This window comes from Acanthaster planci, linkage group LG08 (assembly GCF_054643075.1).
Source record: "Acanthaster planci isolate LZ-2023a linkage group LG08, COTS_SCS, whole genome shotgun sequence".
NCBI classification, from domain to species: domain Eukaryota; kingdom Metazoa; phylum Echinodermata; class Asteroidea; order Valvatida; family Acanthasteridae; genus Acanthaster; species Acanthaster planci.
The window spans coordinates 8,084,418-8,102,469 of NC_141784.1; the positions used below are offsets into that span (position 1 = coordinate 8,084,418).

The 18,052-nt window shown below is 40.1% G+C and overlaps 2 protein-coding genes across 10 annotated transcripts in view; both read right to left on the reverse strand.

The window, feature by feature from the left end:
* Positions 1 to 12,773, reverse strand: part of LOC110988547 (synaptic vesicle glycoprotein 2C-like) — a 28,640-nt gene extending 15,867 nt beyond the window's left edge. The window contains exons 1-4 of one of the 9 annotated variants that reach the window (XM_022252191.2): positions 12,261 to 12,773; positions 9,668 to 9,800; positions 5,895 to 6,014; positions 1,420 to 1,573 (exon numbers count right to left, since the gene is read on the reverse strand). In XM_022252191.2, coding sequence (XP_022107883.1) covers positions 1,420 to 1,501 — 82 coding nt within the window. In that variant the 5' untranslated portion in view covers positions 1,502 to 1,573; positions 5,895 to 6,014; positions 9,668 to 9,800; positions 12,261 to 12,773. Of the gene's footprint in view, positions 1 to 1,419; positions 1,574 to 1,801; positions 2,667 to 3,297; positions 3,322 to 3,383; positions 5,865 to 5,894; positions 6,015 to 6,775; positions 7,176 to 9,667; positions 9,801 to 10,136; positions 11,922 to 11,994; positions 12,139 to 12,260 lie in introns of those variants that run through there. The other 8 variants (XM_087139558.1, XM_022252188.2, XM_022252187.2 and 5 more) reach the window with 8 other exon arrangements.
* Positions 12,774 to 13,723: 950 nt separating this feature from the next.
* On the reverse strand, positions 13,724 to 16,080 carry LOC110988559 (carbohydrate sulfotransferase 1-like). Its single transcript, XM_087140267.1, has one exon. It carries the CDS (start codon positions 16,076 to 16,078, stop codon positions 14,945 to 14,947), a length of 1,134 nt encoding a protein of 377 aa, XP_086996393.1. The 5' UTR covers positions 16,079 to 16,080; the 3' UTR covers positions 13,724 to 14,944.
* Between the last annotated feature and the right edge of the window lie 1,972 nt (positions 16,081 to 18,052).

Genomic DNA, 18,052 nt, shown 5'->3' on the forward strand with positions numbered 1-18,052 from the left:
AACTGTATAATCTATCCAGCATCCCACTCTTTTATGTTAGAAACTGTGCTGCAAAACTGTGTCTCACAAACAGACGTGTTGCAACTCTGAAATTTGACAAAATAAACTGTTCTGTTCTGTTCTGGTCAGCACAGCGTCAGATCAGAATGACCCTTAATTAATCCTAAAGCAGACGTGTACATGTACATTTGTTGAAAACCTTGCTTCCAGTATTCTGTCAAAACAAGTATGATGAAACTCGAACACACTCTTGATAATTCCACTTTCCAGGGTGATATTAAGCCCCAGGTCAAATTAAAAGCCATCCCTATTGTTCTTGACATTTTCACAAGTGTTCAAGCTGTATGTTGGAGGGTGGGTGACAGAGCCAGTTACCTTTCAGAAATATTACCAAGGTTAATATCCAGCACAGCCATCATTCATCGTCTTTTCTTTCAGTTTGTATAGGGGCTCCTTGTACAATGCACAGTTGTGACAATGATCACCCAAAAAACTGAATTGCTTGCAAGCCCGCTATTGTGAGGGCTGACCTGGTTGCTGAGACAAGGTTCCCACAGCCACAAAAGGGCAGGAAAGAGTGATTTATACAATACGAAACGAATAGGTCAGGACTTGTCCTCAACTTAACTGTTGGTCACAAGCCCACAGTCAACTGATAAATGCTGATGTGAATAAAAGCACAACACAAATAGGAACACAGATTATTACAGATTTCTGCAGTTACCATCAAGTCCCAGAGAGGAGGTTCTCATTGCAATAACTCTGTGGAAACCTTGCAATGATGTACACGTACATGTAGCTGGCTCGTGACAGTACAAAAGATTTATTAGCAGTTTCATGTCAGTTGTTTAATCTGCCTAATCACACACTTGATAATACCATCCTTGATTTGGGTTGAATATCAAATAGGGAATTTATTTGTTTTGTTTTGAGTTTGCATTGGCCGTCTTTCTTTGGAAAACAGAATCAAGAGCTCAAGAATGATTTTAGGAGGTCAAGAGTTCCAACAAAAACCCAGTCATTTAAGGGATGTCACGATCATGTTTGTTTGTTTGAAGATCAAACAGATATATCAGTACGTATAAAGGTACAGATTCCAATGTAATACAAAGGGTGTAAAAACCATTCATTATTGGTATCACTTTTAATGTAGTGTCTACCAAAGCTCTTCAATGGCATGATTTGGACACTGAATTCGGTAAATAAAAGCCGTCAAGACTACACTCGGAGTAAAGGATCTGCTTAATTTCTGATGCACTCTAACATTTGCTTCAAGAGCTAAATTCCATTACAAAAGTTCACAGCATCACTCATCTACCGGTATTAAACTACCGGTACCAACAATGTGCAACATAACGATTGAAAGATGTCCACAGTTATTTCACCCTCCATCTCTGTGGCGTAATGAGGACACCGTACCTGTTTCTATCAAGTGCTCCTGGTCCTGGCTACCTTGGTCGGAGGATTCATGCAGCAACCGTTGCTTCTCATCCCCTTTCATCTCCTGTCGTGGATCCAGCAAGGCTAGCTGGTAGTTATCCGTAAATTCCTCGCTGCTACCAGTACCTGACTCCTTTGCACAAATGGCAGAATCCGATATTTACACTCAAATACAAACCAGGCAGCCAGTACCAATTTCTGAGGGGCTCTACATGTAACACTCATTCACAGGCCTCTGTCGAACATTTGAATGTTCAGATATTTGATTGATTATTAGAGAAGTAAAAAAACAAATAGAAATTAGGGAAGGAAAAAATCTGGTGATAGTCCATCGACTCCATCTTGGTTGGCCAGCGTTTACCTTTTTTTCCATGACAATGAAGTGGTTCAGATCCCAACGTGTCCCCCTCCAAAAGTGAATGCCCCCAAGTGGGACTAAAGATATACCTGTACATGTACATGTAAATCAACTCGTGACATCGAGCAGAAGTTGGACTACTAGACTTGATCATAACATTGACAAGTCATGAGATAGTCATGTTTTGTTTGCAAAGTTCAGCCGAAATCAATCATGGCTCTAATATACATGTAAGATAACAACATAATTAGCTGGGTTTCAGCTTATCTAAATCTACATGTAACAGAACGGTCCATCATTCGCACATGGGGGACGAGGCAAACAACGTTGTCCCTGCTCAAAGGCAAAAATACACATGTACATGTACATCGTTTGCTATGTGGATTGCAAAGATATAGCATGTACCATAAAGAACAAAACCAAACTAATAACTGACTTGGCATTAAGTCTACGGAACTATCAGACTACTGCTTTATCTAGGGAACGGACCCCTGTCTTGAAACTCTGTAAGATACTGTACATGTGCATGTAGACCACCACACAAATGTGTGTTGTGAGAATTAAATACTGGTACACCCAAATGCTCGAAGATTCGATCGATGGGATCGTCAAAGTTTCAAATATTCAGTAACTGAAATTGGCTCAGCCTGACCAATTTTTGAGCAAGACAGTAACTCAGCAAGACCATCCTGCAGGTACACGTACATGTAGGTTAAGGGCCCTAAAAATCACCTTTTTTAACATTTGGACATTGTCGGGCAATAGACCATGTCCAAATGTCCAAAAAAGGTGATTTGTTGGGTTCAGGTCACTTGGACTAGGACGATGTCATAAATTACATGTAACTTAGAAGACGGACGGGTGAACAGACCATTGCTGACATGTACATCACTACATGTACCATACACATACAGAAGCCCTGTGTGACATGTACTTTGGGTAACAACTTCGGTCATGCTATTTAGTGTCAACATGCGTCAACACACACAAGTAGCGTCAACAAAGCATCAACAACTTGAAAATACCCTCTACGGATTTAAAAGTGGTTTTATCATATTCTAGAGACACTAACACCCGCCACTGTGTTAGAGAAACACCAAATTTGCTTCCAGATTCTCACAGAAAAATGAAAATTTTTCATGATTTATAGGGGCCGCCATCTTTCTTTCCTCTGCCGTCCACACAAAAACAAGATGGTGGCTAGTTGGGCTGCACAAACAGGCTCAACTTTGTCGCTCAAATTTCAACACTCAAATATCATTTCAGAGAGATGTAATACATTGAATTTGATATGTAGGAGCCTAATTAACATTGTAAATAAAAAATCTTTGCAGAAATATGCTTGAATAACTTGTTGATGCTTGTTGACGCTTGTTTACTCTAAACAGCATGACCAAACAACTTGCATTGTCTCAATGATGTATCACATGCATGAAACATCAGCAAGGAAATACACAGTGCAAAATTACAAAAAAAAAAAGGCCATGAATGCAACCAACCCACAATGAGCCAGATCAGCCTTGACTTTGCACGTGCATGAACAAAATCTTGCAGTCGAGGTTGAAAAGTACTCTATTGTGCTTACGTTTCAAAGCAAGAGATGAGAGATCTCCAGAGCTTCTAGTTGTTCACCATAATGTTGGAGACAAACTTGCACAAGAGCCGCCGCATACATCTACATCTACATGTACTTCAACATTTCCGTACTGTCTGCTCTGAGGTGTATGCATCAGTGTGCAAAGCACTCGTGTGTTATATAACAATAATCTACAAATACATGTACACATTAACTGAAAATAAACCGGTATTCAGTAGGCCAAATTTGCTTCGTAAGGTTCATTTACATGCATACAGTGCAAAGCTGCTGGTAGGCTGTAGTGTGTGGGTTTACCTGACATAAGGGCCTGCGGTCAATTAGTTGAACTTTGGAATTTAAAGGATCCGTGCAATAAAGTTTTACAAGATCCACTTTTTGTCCAATTTTATCATCTTCTTCAATGTACAGGTATTCAAACCTAGGATTTTTGGAGTTTGTATTGAAAAGTGCACAAGTTTTAAAGCATGAACTAGCCAAGCGTTTCCAGACATCTGAGGCTTTGTTATTGTCATGTAAATCAGTAAGATACTGTTAAATTCAAATGTTTCCATATTCAAATTTTGAAGTCTATACTTGCTCTATGAAAAAGATTTTAGCAATGGTTAATCACTGGCTTACCGGTACATGTACACTGTAAATACATCCACAACAATAAATTTCTTTAAGAAGTGAGAATTTATGACTGCAAAATCCAGCAGTTTTCATGAACACAAATCAACATGATCAATGCAACATTTATGTTCAGTGCCTGGGATGACATCACCATTTTGTACCAGTATGTACTGTATTAGCCTAAAAACCAAGCAGGCTCCAACACGTAGCTAAAACTACATGTAGCACTTCACAAAACCTGAAAATAAGTTAATTGAAACACAATGGTGCAATGTCATGGGCTGTAGTAAACTGATTGCATTGTATACCTGTACATGCAGTCCCTTTAATGACATTTGGACCACATACATGTATATGTCCATGCACGTACATATACCGGTACCTGTAACATACTTGTACATGTACATAAACATGTACATTTACCGGTACATGCACATGTACATGTACTGGTATTAGGCAGATAAACCTGAATATTATAACCATATCTCTCATAGTTCTGAATTTGAATGTTCGAATGCAAAATTTATGAAAACTTAAAAGGGAGAATTTTGTTTTATTCTAAATGAGAAAAATTGCATGATGTGGGCTTGTTTCAAGCAGATTCAAATGAAAAACGACAGAAATCTTACAATTCAAAATGACCAAATATTCAGATATTGCATTGAAGGTTGAATATTCAAATAGTGAATTATTTGAATTGACTTCGCCGTATTTATTTCAAGTTAAATAATATATACATGTAGAAGTGAACAAAAGTAAATTTAACATAGTATGGGGAAGATCAGACAAAAAGCCGAAGTTTGTACTGGGTCTGCTCCCTGTAAGGAGAATACCTGTAATTTTAATTTCAATTAGTTTTTGAGGTTTAGTGGAAGTGGTTGATTTTTCATCTGGTTGTTCCGTAAATAAATTCTTTTGCCTTTCCTTTTTTTAAACCTAAAAGTTCCTGCAACCTTTCCCTCAAAGATCCTTGGTTTAGTTAGAGATTTCTGTTGTTTTGCGAGTTCCCCCATAGGTTACAAATGCAACAAGGTTGTACGGCATTTATGTTTCTGCATGCCATAGCCATGTCAAAAATGCAGTCGGAGTTTCAATCTGCCAAAAAATTCTGCATCAATTTGGGCGATGCCTCCCCCCCCAAAAAAAAATAAACCTGCAATGAAAAAATACCCTGACCATATACCCTTGGAGGAACAAACATGAACATGTAGGCCAAACATTCAAGAGCAACAAGAATTGCTGAGCAGATTGACTCTGCATGTACATGTACCTGTAGTTTTTAAGACATGATACAAACACTACCGGTATTACAGACGGTAGGGAGAATTATTTGTACAGCATGCAAGGTGCATGTACATTATGTGTGGGGCACATAGATGCACTAGTGTACATGTACATGACTCAAATTACTCATACCGTTAGCAGTGTAAGACCCACGTACTATATGTGTGTAGTTGAAACCCCTCCAGGACAACAGTGTAACAGACACGGGAGAAAAACAAGACCGGAATGGGTTCATCTTTCATTAACCCTAACTTCCCAGAGTGATTTACTAGGAACCATACCCATTCACACAAATTCCAACACCATATGGTAAATGTGCACAAAAACTGTTGGATTCTGTTTATTTTGGGTATGCCTAAACCCATGTTAAAGCACAAGCAGTTTAGGGGTACAGTACCCAGTATCTCAAATTCACACACTTTACTGGTGTTCAATTCTGTGTAGTTGGGGAAGGTTAGGGTTAATGAGTAAGATCGATGTCCAAGCTGGTGTCTGAATCCACAATCACTGTAGGACGGGTTTCTCTATTATCACAGTACAAGTACATGTACATGTAGTTACCGGTATCATATTTCCTGATCGAAATGAAGATTACTCGCTCACCTTCCTGAATTATCCTCTCCTTGCTGTTGTGTAACTCTTACTGTTTAACTTGATGCATAAACTGTGGCTTGTGGTTCAATTTATTTTCCTCTGTGATAGCTCAGAAAATCTGTGTGTGCACTATATGCAAGGGGAGGTGGAGTTTTTATTATCACGGTATCAAGAAATGGTATCTATGGTGGCCTTTAAAGCACTTTATTTATGGATAAATTAAGATACATGTAAAAAGAATGATTTTGTTGTCAAAGGAAACAAAATGGCCTCATTTTGTGAAAATGCTCCATTTAACCTGTAATTGACTCCATCTTTCCAGTCTTCTGCTTAAAGGTGCCATACGCCAAGAGAACGAGATAGGAATAATTGCACTGTGTCTGTGTATACCAAAAATACAAAGTGAACTTCTGTTACTTAATCGTAACTTCTTCGAAAAACATACATGTACATGTAAGCCACCATCATGGAATAGATATATCATTATGAATAAATATCAAGAAACAGAATCTGTTTTAGGGAACTATTAATTGATTGAAGGAAAGTCAGTGGTTGTTATGTTGCTGTAAATATTCACGTTGGTCAGTTGAGACTGGTGTTGGAGAAATGTACATGTATGTACCTACAAGTATGTGTACCTCCAAAGTCTACACTAGCATGGATTTTAAAAGTTGACACCCCACTCCGACCCATCTTCCATCCGCACCACCATCACAATGAAAACAGTTCTATTACAATTTTGCATTTTTTCTACATCAAACATATGGAACATCAAGGACAACATCTACCAAATCTGCAATGTCATTTTCAAATTCAAAGAAAACAGGTTGGGATTGTGATGTTGCACAGCCAAAAATATATAATGGAGACATAAAAATCAAAAATCTTACCTACACATACGCGTATGCGGTGTGCGCATACATGTATAAAAGCTGATAGGCAAGCATGCTTATGGAGCCAACTTCTAAGAGGCCATACATATGAGTTGCAAAGCAAACGCAACAAAAGTAATGAAACACTATATTCAACATGCAAAAAACTCCTGGTAACAATGCCATGGGTTGGTCCATTTTGGGCAGAGGGATGGATTTTCTGGTACACATGTATTCATGAACACACCCGACGGAAAATGAAAAAAAAAAATTGCGGTCTTGTTGGGCTTGTCTTGATCATCTAGGCTTTTGGGTAGGCAATGAATTGCTCTGCCAGAATAAAATCACGGCGAACCAGATTTTTACGTGTAAGTTTGTGAATCTGGCTTTACGAAACCTTTCTAAGCTAATGACCGTCAGGATGACAGGTCCTTAGTTCAACGCTGGCTTCATAATTATCTGTTTCACATTCTTGTGAAAATCCCGGTTGCAAGATATATATAGATATCAATATATATTGATATCAATATATATTGATTTATTTTACAGGAAGAGAAGAAATAAACAAATTTTCACAGCTTGAAAAAGGCTACTGCATACATGTATTTGATTACATGAGATCATTGAACAACAAAGTGATTCCATCTGACGTCTCATTTCCATCACAAAAGCTCATTGGCATTCAGTGTACGACCCGGAACGATAAGCAAATTTAAGTTGAGGAAGAAAATACACATGTTATTTGGAGTGGCATCCATCCATGACCCGGTAATGCAGTTGGTGCAAAGACACACAGGAATGCCTTTGCTGGATCAGACAAAATGCAGTGTGCTCATTCCCCCACTATGGAAAGTTGTACTATCAGTCATCGGCAACCCTCCCAACACACTGACCAAGTGATGGCAGCACATAATATGCATGGGCTCATGGATAAGTCTGGCAGTTATGGTTAAGCAACGGTTGCACAGTGGTGGAATGTACATGTACAGGTAGTCCATTATAGAGGAAGCTCAGGAAGGACAAGGCTCTCAGACAGCATCATTGTACTGTAGTTGGGAAATCCCAAGTACACGTATGGAACAGACAACACTATTGTCACCATGTCCAGGGTGTTAGGAAACCCATCAAATTAAGACTTAGTTACTCATCCTTCATATTCCATTAAAGTTTGGTGGATAAACTTACTTTTCAGACACATTTCTGTCCTTGCTACATGTAGTAAATTCTATTTAGTTTAGAATCTACTAACCCCAATCAAGGATGACTACCTTCATTAAAAAAAGAGAGTAACAGATTGCAAAAGACCCCCCAAACACAACATGCTGAGCAAGAAATGCAGCAATAGACGGTTAACATTAACACTGACCATTGAAACCAATCAGCTACATTTCTACAAATTAGCTAACATGTTGGTCCCCGTGTGGAGAAGTTTGGGCACCTTCTGGGCAGAGCCCTGCATCATAAAGAGAGCTGATGTAGTGTCACCATTAATGTAGACAAATTGGCAGGTGTATGCGCCAGTGCACATGGACAATACATGTACATGTAGGTACACAATTTAGCAGAATAGGGAAGCTGCACACTCTACACATGATGAACAGGCCACTTTGTTTCCAAAATCTGGAGCTGCCGTGACTCCCTCTATTTTACAGCTCTACTCCTGGACGCAGATATTTTAATATAAACGTGCATACTTGTAGAATATCTGGGAATGAGATATGAGGTGATGTAATGCAATGCCCAAATACAACATTCACATAACAAACAGCACATTTTCTGTCATTCAGTTTATTACCTGCAACAGGTACATGTATATGTACATGTACGCGATTTGCAACCTTGCCTTGTTTACACCGAGCATATTACATGTCAGTGCTCACTTACTGTTAAATTTAGAAGGGAAACTATTGCTTACTGTACGTTTGAATTTCTGACATACTGGCTTAGTTGACATTTTTAGAATACAAACAGGATAGAAAAAAACCTGTACAATAGCTGAACAGAATTCCGAGCTTCCCTTTGTACAGCAACTTTGACCCCAGCTGAGACAAGAAAAAAAGTATTTGTATGACAACAGCAGACTTAGACACAAGTGACTAAAGCCATACCTGTACATGTCCATATTACTTGGCTACGGTTTCAAATTACACACAACACTGAGGAAAGTTGCTGCAGCCGCAACCATAGACGTGTAATTTCAAGCAGCAGCCAGTCATTCAGGCTTACCGGGAACTCTGCTAGCCAGGTTAGACAGATTCATTTATAGTGTAACTGAATGAACAGAGGTGGACCACAAAAACTGAAGAGCTAACGGTACAAGTAGCTGAAGGAAACACAACTCTTGTACGTGTACAAACACGTTGAACAGTTGAAAGAGAAAGAGTTCCATACCCAGATATCACCAGACACCCTGTGCATAAACCAAGAGACTGGCCTGAAAAATTCCCCAGTGTTTTCTATGTAACCACTTCAGTAATTTCCCTTCTAAATTTAACAGTGTCTGATGGCTGGTTTACCACTGAAGGGAAAAGTAGTGATGTGCAATATGTAAGGAACACTTGCCCAAAAAAAATCTATGCATCACTTAATTTACTGGAAAGGTAAAAAAAAAAGTCCCTGCCACCTTCCATTTCTTGGAGGCCACATGATTTAACTTTAAGCCTTTAATAGTTACACACTATGCACATCTAACAAAAGGAGCAGGGTGCAATAACAATGGATGCTCAATGTTAGGGCACTGTGCTTCTTTTGTTACATGTTTGTGGTGACAAGAAACAAATGAGATGAAAAAAATCAAGGTTTCTCTCATCTGTGAACAGTGGCAACACTAAGGGGACATCGTGAATTTGCCTTAGTTTTAAAAACCCAGATGTTTATTTATTTTTACTTGGCACAATATTAATAACCTACCTCTGGCTGCTCCATGTTGTCACTCATGGCAGAGGTTTACTCCTTGGTCAGCTCTGGCACTGGAAGACACTTGATGGACAGTTCACTTTGACAGTGTATCGGAAGATACATGTACGTGACCAGAATGTTTCTCCTTCAAAATCAGTTCACAAATTAATGTTACAAAAATGTGATACTCGGATTCTACTGTTGCCTAACCATCATGTCCAAATGTTTAAAAAAAAAACAGGCGATTTGTTGAGTTCAAGTTAAAACTCTAAAGGGTCGTGTACCGTTAGGTCCTACACAGACACATTACAGTCAGAATGCCTTTCTACCTGTTAAAATTGTGTTGAAAATATCTAACGTGATGAATTAGAAGCTCATGTTATGATCATCATGATCATCATTCAGCAACATTAATTGCTGACTCTGAAGACTGGGTTTATGAGAAAATTAATCAGAAAAACAAAGGTGGAATGATACGCACCTTACAGACAGACCGGCTAGCCTAAGCGAAATGGGCCAACTTGTACCCGGGTTAACTTGTACCCCAAAATACGCACCCAAGTTAACTCGTACCGTACCTGGGTCAACTCGCACCCAAGTCAAATCGTACTCCCCAGGCCCAGTCAGCAAAGAATATGCAGAGCATGATATGGTTTTGATGCTCACATTTATTGAAATGAATGCAAACGTACATGTATAAAATGAGTAAAAGTTCCTTTTACGAGACGGATGTTGTTGAAAAATCCCCACCATATCAGGAAATACACATGCAGGACATAGCCTAAATGGCATCTGACTACAGAAAAAGAGATTTTTTTTCCTTCTCGTGCTCATGGTGGCCTGGGATGGGAAATTTCCGTAATTTAGTCCCAGCACCACAAAAAAACCCAGATAGAATTGAAATCGTTAATAAAATGAAATGAATCTTTCAGCTTTCGTTTGCGGGACCATCACCGACCATACATGTACTTGCGAGTTTCACCATTTTAATATGAAACGCCCCCAGCATCTAACATCATGAAAAAGTGAGAAAAACAGGAAAATGGGGAGGAAAAATTATCGCAATCCATTCGGGGTGTTAAAGGGAATCAAATTATCGTAATCTGTTTTAGATAAAAAAGGAAACCAATACGGAACCATGCCAACTCGAACCCATGCCAACTCGAAGCCACGACCAACTCGGACCCAATACTAACCCGGACCCACAACCAACTCGGACCCAATACTAACTTGGACCTACGACCAACTCGGACCCACCCTGAGTCAACTCGGACCCAACCCAAGGAGCGTGATTAGCTTGTTGAAAATTTTGATTTTGTCCACTTTTACATTTTAGCATTTGGTAAATGACACTTTTGCACTGCATGCTACGGAGATGTAACATTCTCTCTACACGTTATGCAGGGAAACAGTGGCACAGGCTTCCCAGAATTTCTCAGTTTTCAAGTTTGAACAGGCATGGTGGTTGAAAACCATACAGGACTAGATTTGATATCAGTGATGTCTTGGAACAGGTGATAAGTAACAGACGAGCGTCGTATTTTTATGGAGGCACATTTCCTCTGATGTCTTATTTGCCGCTTGTAATCTGGAATCTTAATCGGTTATTAGCTTCCGAGGTACCAGCGTGGTCGACCACAAAGACTGATTTTGTCACCTTCCATTCTTGAAACCCTATGATCGGGGAGTGGAAGCTTGGGCATGTTGGGACAACCAATGGGAGCAGCTTTTGGAGTGTGATTGACAGTACCAAATCATTGACGCCCTTTTCCGAAGTTTTTTGGCACTCCAGATCACCACGTTGTTTTTTTTTTTATGATAAGATGTGCCATAATCAAGAGGGGTCACAGAATTATTTATATAAATCCCGAATTTGGGATTGATAGTTTCCAGTTCAGAATATTTCTTTCACAAAAAGCCCCACATTGCAGGCCTATTTAGAGGCGGGCGGCTACATTCAGAGCTGAGCACATAGTTTTAGTATTAGGGGGTATCTTCGGGAAAAGGCGAATAAAAAAGTTCATAAATTGAAACCAAAAGTGATCGATCCGGCCATAATCTTGAATTTCCAGCAAAAAATATAATCTTGAATTTTCAGTGAAAAAAAAAGGCCAAACTCTTTGCGAGGTTCAAGAGTCGACGCCATTTTGGTCTACGGGTGCATATTTGGTGTAGTGCAACCACAAGACTCAGGTCTGAGTTGACTCGAGATGGGTCCGAGATGGTGGGTCCAAGTTGGTCGTGGGTCCGAGATGGTCGTGGGTCCGAGTTACTATTGGGTCCGAGTTGGCGTGGGTCCGAGTTGGAATGGGTCCGAGTTGGTTTGGGTCCCAGTTGACCTGATCCCGTTATTCCACTACGACGAGCTGACTCAAAATCAGCCTGCGTACATGGTACTGCCCGTACACAATGATCCGTCTGGTCCCCGTTTTCTTATCCGTCCGGAAAGTCAGGCACAGATCGACAAACCTTGGCCAACAGTTCTGTAAATTATGATTGTATGACGTTCAGAGACTGAGAGCTCATTTTATTTCCTTCAGTAGGTACAATAGACTTTCCAACTTTTACAAGTAATACATAGCAGACAGAAAGTTTTGACTCTCACCTTGATGTTGGAAAGAGAACTGAGCGCGGCGTAGGCGACAGTTGTCGCGATTTACCGATACACGTACATGTTTGTTTACTAAAGCTGGCTTCGCACACAGGACGAGTACTGAGTACGGGTAGCCTGTTCTTGACACGGGTTTATTGTTCTCGCGCTCGAACGGCGGGAACACGACTCAAGAACACTGTTCCCCGACAGGATCACACACCGCCTCCTCGTCAGGGTATTACGGGAACACACAGAAAAACTCGTGAGATTTTGATTTTTGAACAGCAGCAAAAAGTAGAGAGACGGCTTAAAAAGCCAAAGACAACAGGACGTTTTGCAAAATTAACATCCATCATTTTCCGTAACACAGAAAGAATGTTCCTGTTTAGATAGAAAAGAATTCAGCCTAGTTATCCAAACATTAACTCTCGAATAACGTACATATAACGCCATATTGCAGTTGCTTATCACTAACTATCAGCGACAACCGGTAGTACGTTTCCGGCGTTCGAGCGGCCGACCCAAGAATAACATTCAGCTGTTCGTGAACGTGCGAGAACAAGCCGCCCGAACTCAGCCTAACGTCTCGCGGGGGCGCTCTTTCGCATGTCTTACTGTCTCATTGGCTGCTTCGTAATTTTTGTTGTCATACCGTACCCGAAACTAAATCTTCAGTTCTCTGCATATTAAATTACCACGTGTTTTGCTTAAAACCGTTTTTATCCTCCAAAAGATATTTTTATGTATATAAATACAATAAACGTTATCACGCAACGGCAAAAGTCTTTCTCTTTTACGGGCCTCTCTCTTGCAAAATCAACCATTTGCATACACGTGCCTTTTTTGGAGGCACGTGTGTTCTCCTCGGTTTCTTTCAGTCCAAAGGACTGCCTTAATTTAGAATTTCATACCTATAATTTGTGAATAATTTCATAGCAACTTGGTGTTAAATTGTGTTGATGATCTCCGATTTTCCATGTAAAATAGATGTAAATAATGTGACGAATGGATTCGATATCCACCGTCCAGTATTCGGAGATACCACCTTTCCTTTATGGGGGCTTTTGCACAGTTTTCTCGGAGATCTTCCTAACCGTCAGCCGAAGTTATTTACAATTATTATTTTTTATTTCATTGTAGCTTTCCATCTTGTCTTTTAAGTGAGCCTTTTTAAGTAAGTAAGCCTTGGGATCGACGATTTGGGAAAGTGCTCAATTGAGGACGCCTTTGGGTTCATCAAGGACAGGCCTTGGAAAATCTAAGCACTTAGAAAAAAGGGAGTAAGGGTGGAGAGGGGTTACCAACCTGATTTGTGTCATTATTGCTGGTTTTAAGCTTCATTTTGCTTTGCACATAGGCAGTTTCCCCTTGTAAATTAAAATAAAAAAGCTTCATGAAACAGGCGTGAGGACCTTTGATTCTTTGAAATTGTAATTGTCGGTTGATTTAATCAAGTTTGATTTAAAACATAAGTAGTGGACCTGAATTTCTGGCATGAATAAAACAAGAAATGAACTTTCAAATTACACTCTAGTGTACCCTTTTTCTCGGTCAGAAATTTTGGTTAGCTTTCTGAATTTATAGAAGAACGTCATAAAAGTTTTCAACCTCGAAGTTTGTTACCAGCTGCAAATTCATGCTTCCCATCTAAATACTTAAACAGAAGCAAATTAACGCTTAAAGCTTGAACTTCAATTTCAAAAGACTGCAAATTATATGCAACAAGTTGACGTTGCGGAAGATTTTTATTATCGAGATAAATATTTTCGGATATCGTCGAAATGTTTCAAAATATCAAATTTCTGAAAGTATGTAAGCTCACGTATTCAGAAAGATGTAATTTGTGTCGGGGAGATGAATATAAGTCGGTGAAAGGACAAAATCCATAATAGGTTCAAATGCCTAAACTTATCTTCCTTGCCCGCATACCACCTTATTTTTATCACCCCGTCTATTTGGGGGCGAAAATTTTTGCATCATGCAATATCAAATTAAATTTTAAGGTCAAGCTGTGCAAGATATTTTGAGGAGCCTCACTAGTCCAGTGGCCTGTCTAAGTTTTCAGATTTGATGTACATGTACATGAAATGTATCCAGTTCGTAAGTGACTTCGTCACAAAGGCGGACGCCCTACGATTTGTAGGCTCTCATTGGACAACCGCTGACGTTGCGCGTTAACTTCCGGTTCCATGGTTAACCCTATGTGCAGTGCACGTGTGCAGTGGGCGTGGTTTAAACTGAAGTGACATCACATTTACGAACAGGATTGTGAGCAGCCACAATATTTGGATTGTGGTGTAAGTCCGCGTAGAATGACAGAAAACTCTTTTTTATGCAATATAATAAAATTCTAAACAAGGATGCACCCAGAGCCAATTTTTCGGTGGCCAAACTTGTTTTGGGGGACCACAAATTCGGATTTTTTCCCCCAAATTTTATCTTTTATGCCCCTTCTGAGGGACGACACAGCATTCTAGGGGCTTTTTGCCCGATTTTTGAAGGAAGCAAAATGACACAGAACAAAACATTCGCCATTCATTTTTTTCTGCCTTTTGGGCTCCTGGGTCATCCCTCCGTTTCCTGCTCCCCTAAACATAAATGGTGAATAAGTTGGAGATGACATCCTGATTTTCCAGAAACAAAGCTTTTACATTGGAAAAGGAAAACGTCAGGTAGAACGAGATACATGTATATTTTTAGAATACATATGACATGGGTTTGGTGCTAGACACTGACAAATCTCTCATCGTCTTGCCTGAAGTAAATATGACATACCCAAGTTTTTCCATAATTCGTTTGCATTTAGTCTGTACACGCGAAACGTCCAGATAAGACATTTTCTTTCGCCAAGCCTGTGCGGCAGTTTTTGAAGCTCTTGTCCTTGAAAATCCACCTCCAGCGTTGTGGTTGGTGTTTGCTTCAAGCCACTTGGTAATTGCTTCGGACATTTCCCAACCGAGATGCCTGTAAATTTCAGCCGTGATTTTGTGAGGTTGTTCTGCCATATCTTCATAACGCACGAGGATGTAGTTGTCCTGTAGCCACTCAGGACCATGCTGGGCAAAGGCAACATTTCGTTCCATATGCTGGCATAAGTCCAACGTTTCATCACCGTGGATACCTTTCCGGCGAAGGAAATCTAGATTTGCTTCACCTAACAGGCGTCTTGAGTTCATGACGCCCCTTGGATCTCGCACCAAATGCAGCGCTGTGACGTTCAGCTTTCCTGTCGTGAAGAAACTTTTCAACTGGCCTAAATCGTTCACGCGGATAGTTTTTATTGCAAGGTGTTTTCTTATTCTGCACTTGTCGGCGGATACTTTCAAATAAGGTTGATCGCAGTATCTACTCTTGGCTTCCTTACATCCGAGTCTGAGCGACACCGTATCTTCTTGGACATGGCTACAGGTATTGACAGATGATCTTTCAATAACCCATCCAGCAACGGGAATACGTTGGAAGTCGCACTGGAGTGTTGCATTCAGAACATCATGCGCAGCTGTGTCGAACGACCCCTTGTCTCTTTTAAACAATGTAGTCAAAGATTTCAGTGGCTCGGACACATAGAATACGTCCCGATGTTGATTGAAAATTTCTCCCACGAAAGATGAGCCCGATCTTTTCTGTGAAACGATGATAAGTTGCGATCTTTGTGCTTTTACAACCGCATGAACTTCCTGACTTTCAGACGCTGGCAAAGAGGTGTTTCTCACCGGAAGAATTTTTCTCAATCGATGGACATCAGAAAAGTGAGGCCGTATGAGACTGTGGTTGGTAGGTTTGGCAGATGCGCTGGAGTGACGTTCAAACGTGGTTTTCGTTTCAATCATATTTGGCCCTGAAATGCAATAAAAGGCTCAATGAAGTTTTAAAAGGCAGAGAGGTATATCTTTAAGTGACGTAAAATGAATTCCCGGGGGTGGATCCAGGATTTTCAAAAGGGGGAGGGCGTGAACTAAAAAAATGAGGGTCGCGACCGTAAAATCAGGGGGTTGAGTATCATCTGTCCTTGCTAGGACATTATTACCCCTTGCGGTGCCAGTCCGATAGTGCCTCTGACTTGGAAAAGCCTCCCCTAAATCTCATTCTTCTACCGTTCTAACAAAAACGCAATAAATTGGTTCAAATGATCAAAAACTCATAGCTCGTTGCCATATTGTGTGGGGATTTCTTGTTTTGTTTTTTAATGAAAACATAAGCAAGCAAAACGAAATAGAGCAAAAGTGAGCTTACAAACAGTGACGTAATAAAAAGCCACATTTCCAATGATCAGAAGGACCATGTAGACATGTTGTAGTTTACATGCACAGAGAGAGGATTTCTGTTGACGTAGCTCTCGATCCACTGGAGCAGCAACTTGAAGCTCCAATGGTGTCATACTGTTTCGTTATGCCGTCACTGATGCATCAGCCAGACTCAAGAGATTTGAGTTTAGATTAACTCTGGCATTATGGGCCTGAAATGAGGTTAGGGTTAATTGAATTTAAAAAGATGAGATATCCAGTAATTTCACAAGAAGAAAGTTGGTGTAAATTTTGAGGGTTATACCAATATGTAATACCGTGTAAGTTTACATGAGCTATGATGTCAGGCCGCGTGATTCAACTATCCCCCTTCACCGTTGCTCATTATTTAATACGGAAAACGGTCACGGATGACAGAAGTTTTAACCACATAACATTTCCACAGACTGAAAACGAATGGTGCATGTGTCTTAATAAGCTAAGCTTACCTGCGGCATAAACTTCCTTCTGCCCACAGTGAATGCAAACATATTTCTGTTATCCACTCGGTTTGACTTACCCATCACACTGATCACCTTGGTCAGTCCAATGTTTGTGATAGGAGTGTGTGTCCACTTTATATATCCAGCCCAATGCAAGGTACACGTAGCCTGTATCGATTTATCAATTGAAGAGTGATTACAACGTGCTGGAACTCAACGACGAATGGGTACAGGACTTAGGCCTACAATGCTTGTTCGTATATGTTAGTTTGAAACATGTTGGCGACCGATTTCAAAGCTCAAGCATCGCATACTCTTCTATAACTGTCCCAGGATAAAGTGCATTAATCGTACAAAATCTACAGTATCTGCCGATTGACCTGCCATTGATATACATGTACAGCAGTTTCCCATGGCAAACCTCTTTACAAGGCCTATAGCCAACGACCGGTATTCATTTTTAATGGACTATAGGTTATAATCTTCTGAAAATCAATATGCCTTTGGCTGAATACCAGCACAGTCGAGCCTGCATAAATGTGGGAAGTGTTCAGAGCAAGCTTCGAGTCTGCATGTTACGGTAACTGTTGAATTTAATAATTCTTTGCAGTGCATATTTTTGACTGAGCAGAAGGCCTACTTTATAATTTTGGCCTACCAGAAATAACACTATAAGCCTGCGTGCATTGGTGCGTTAGTTTTGAATTAGAGAATCCTTTCGAGTTTATATATTAATTAAGATTAAGAGATCTATTTTGCCAGGGCACATGCCATCCATCGATAAGCGAAACATGCAGCATATCTATTAATTCCACGTCCCCACCAACCGTGTCTTATAAAGGTTAGGTATGGGAACATACTTATCCAGATTCCTGTCGGATTTTCGGTTTTCGGCAAAAACCTTAATTTAAAACCGTGATTTAACTGAATTGTAGTGAGACCTATCATGTCTCAATTTTTCTTTCGTAATCTGCCGATGGCACTTTTGGTCCGCCCACATCAGAAGAGTTAAATGCTTGTTATCATGCTTCCAAAATTAATCTTAGAAAAGAAAATATCGTCATTCTCAGCACAAACT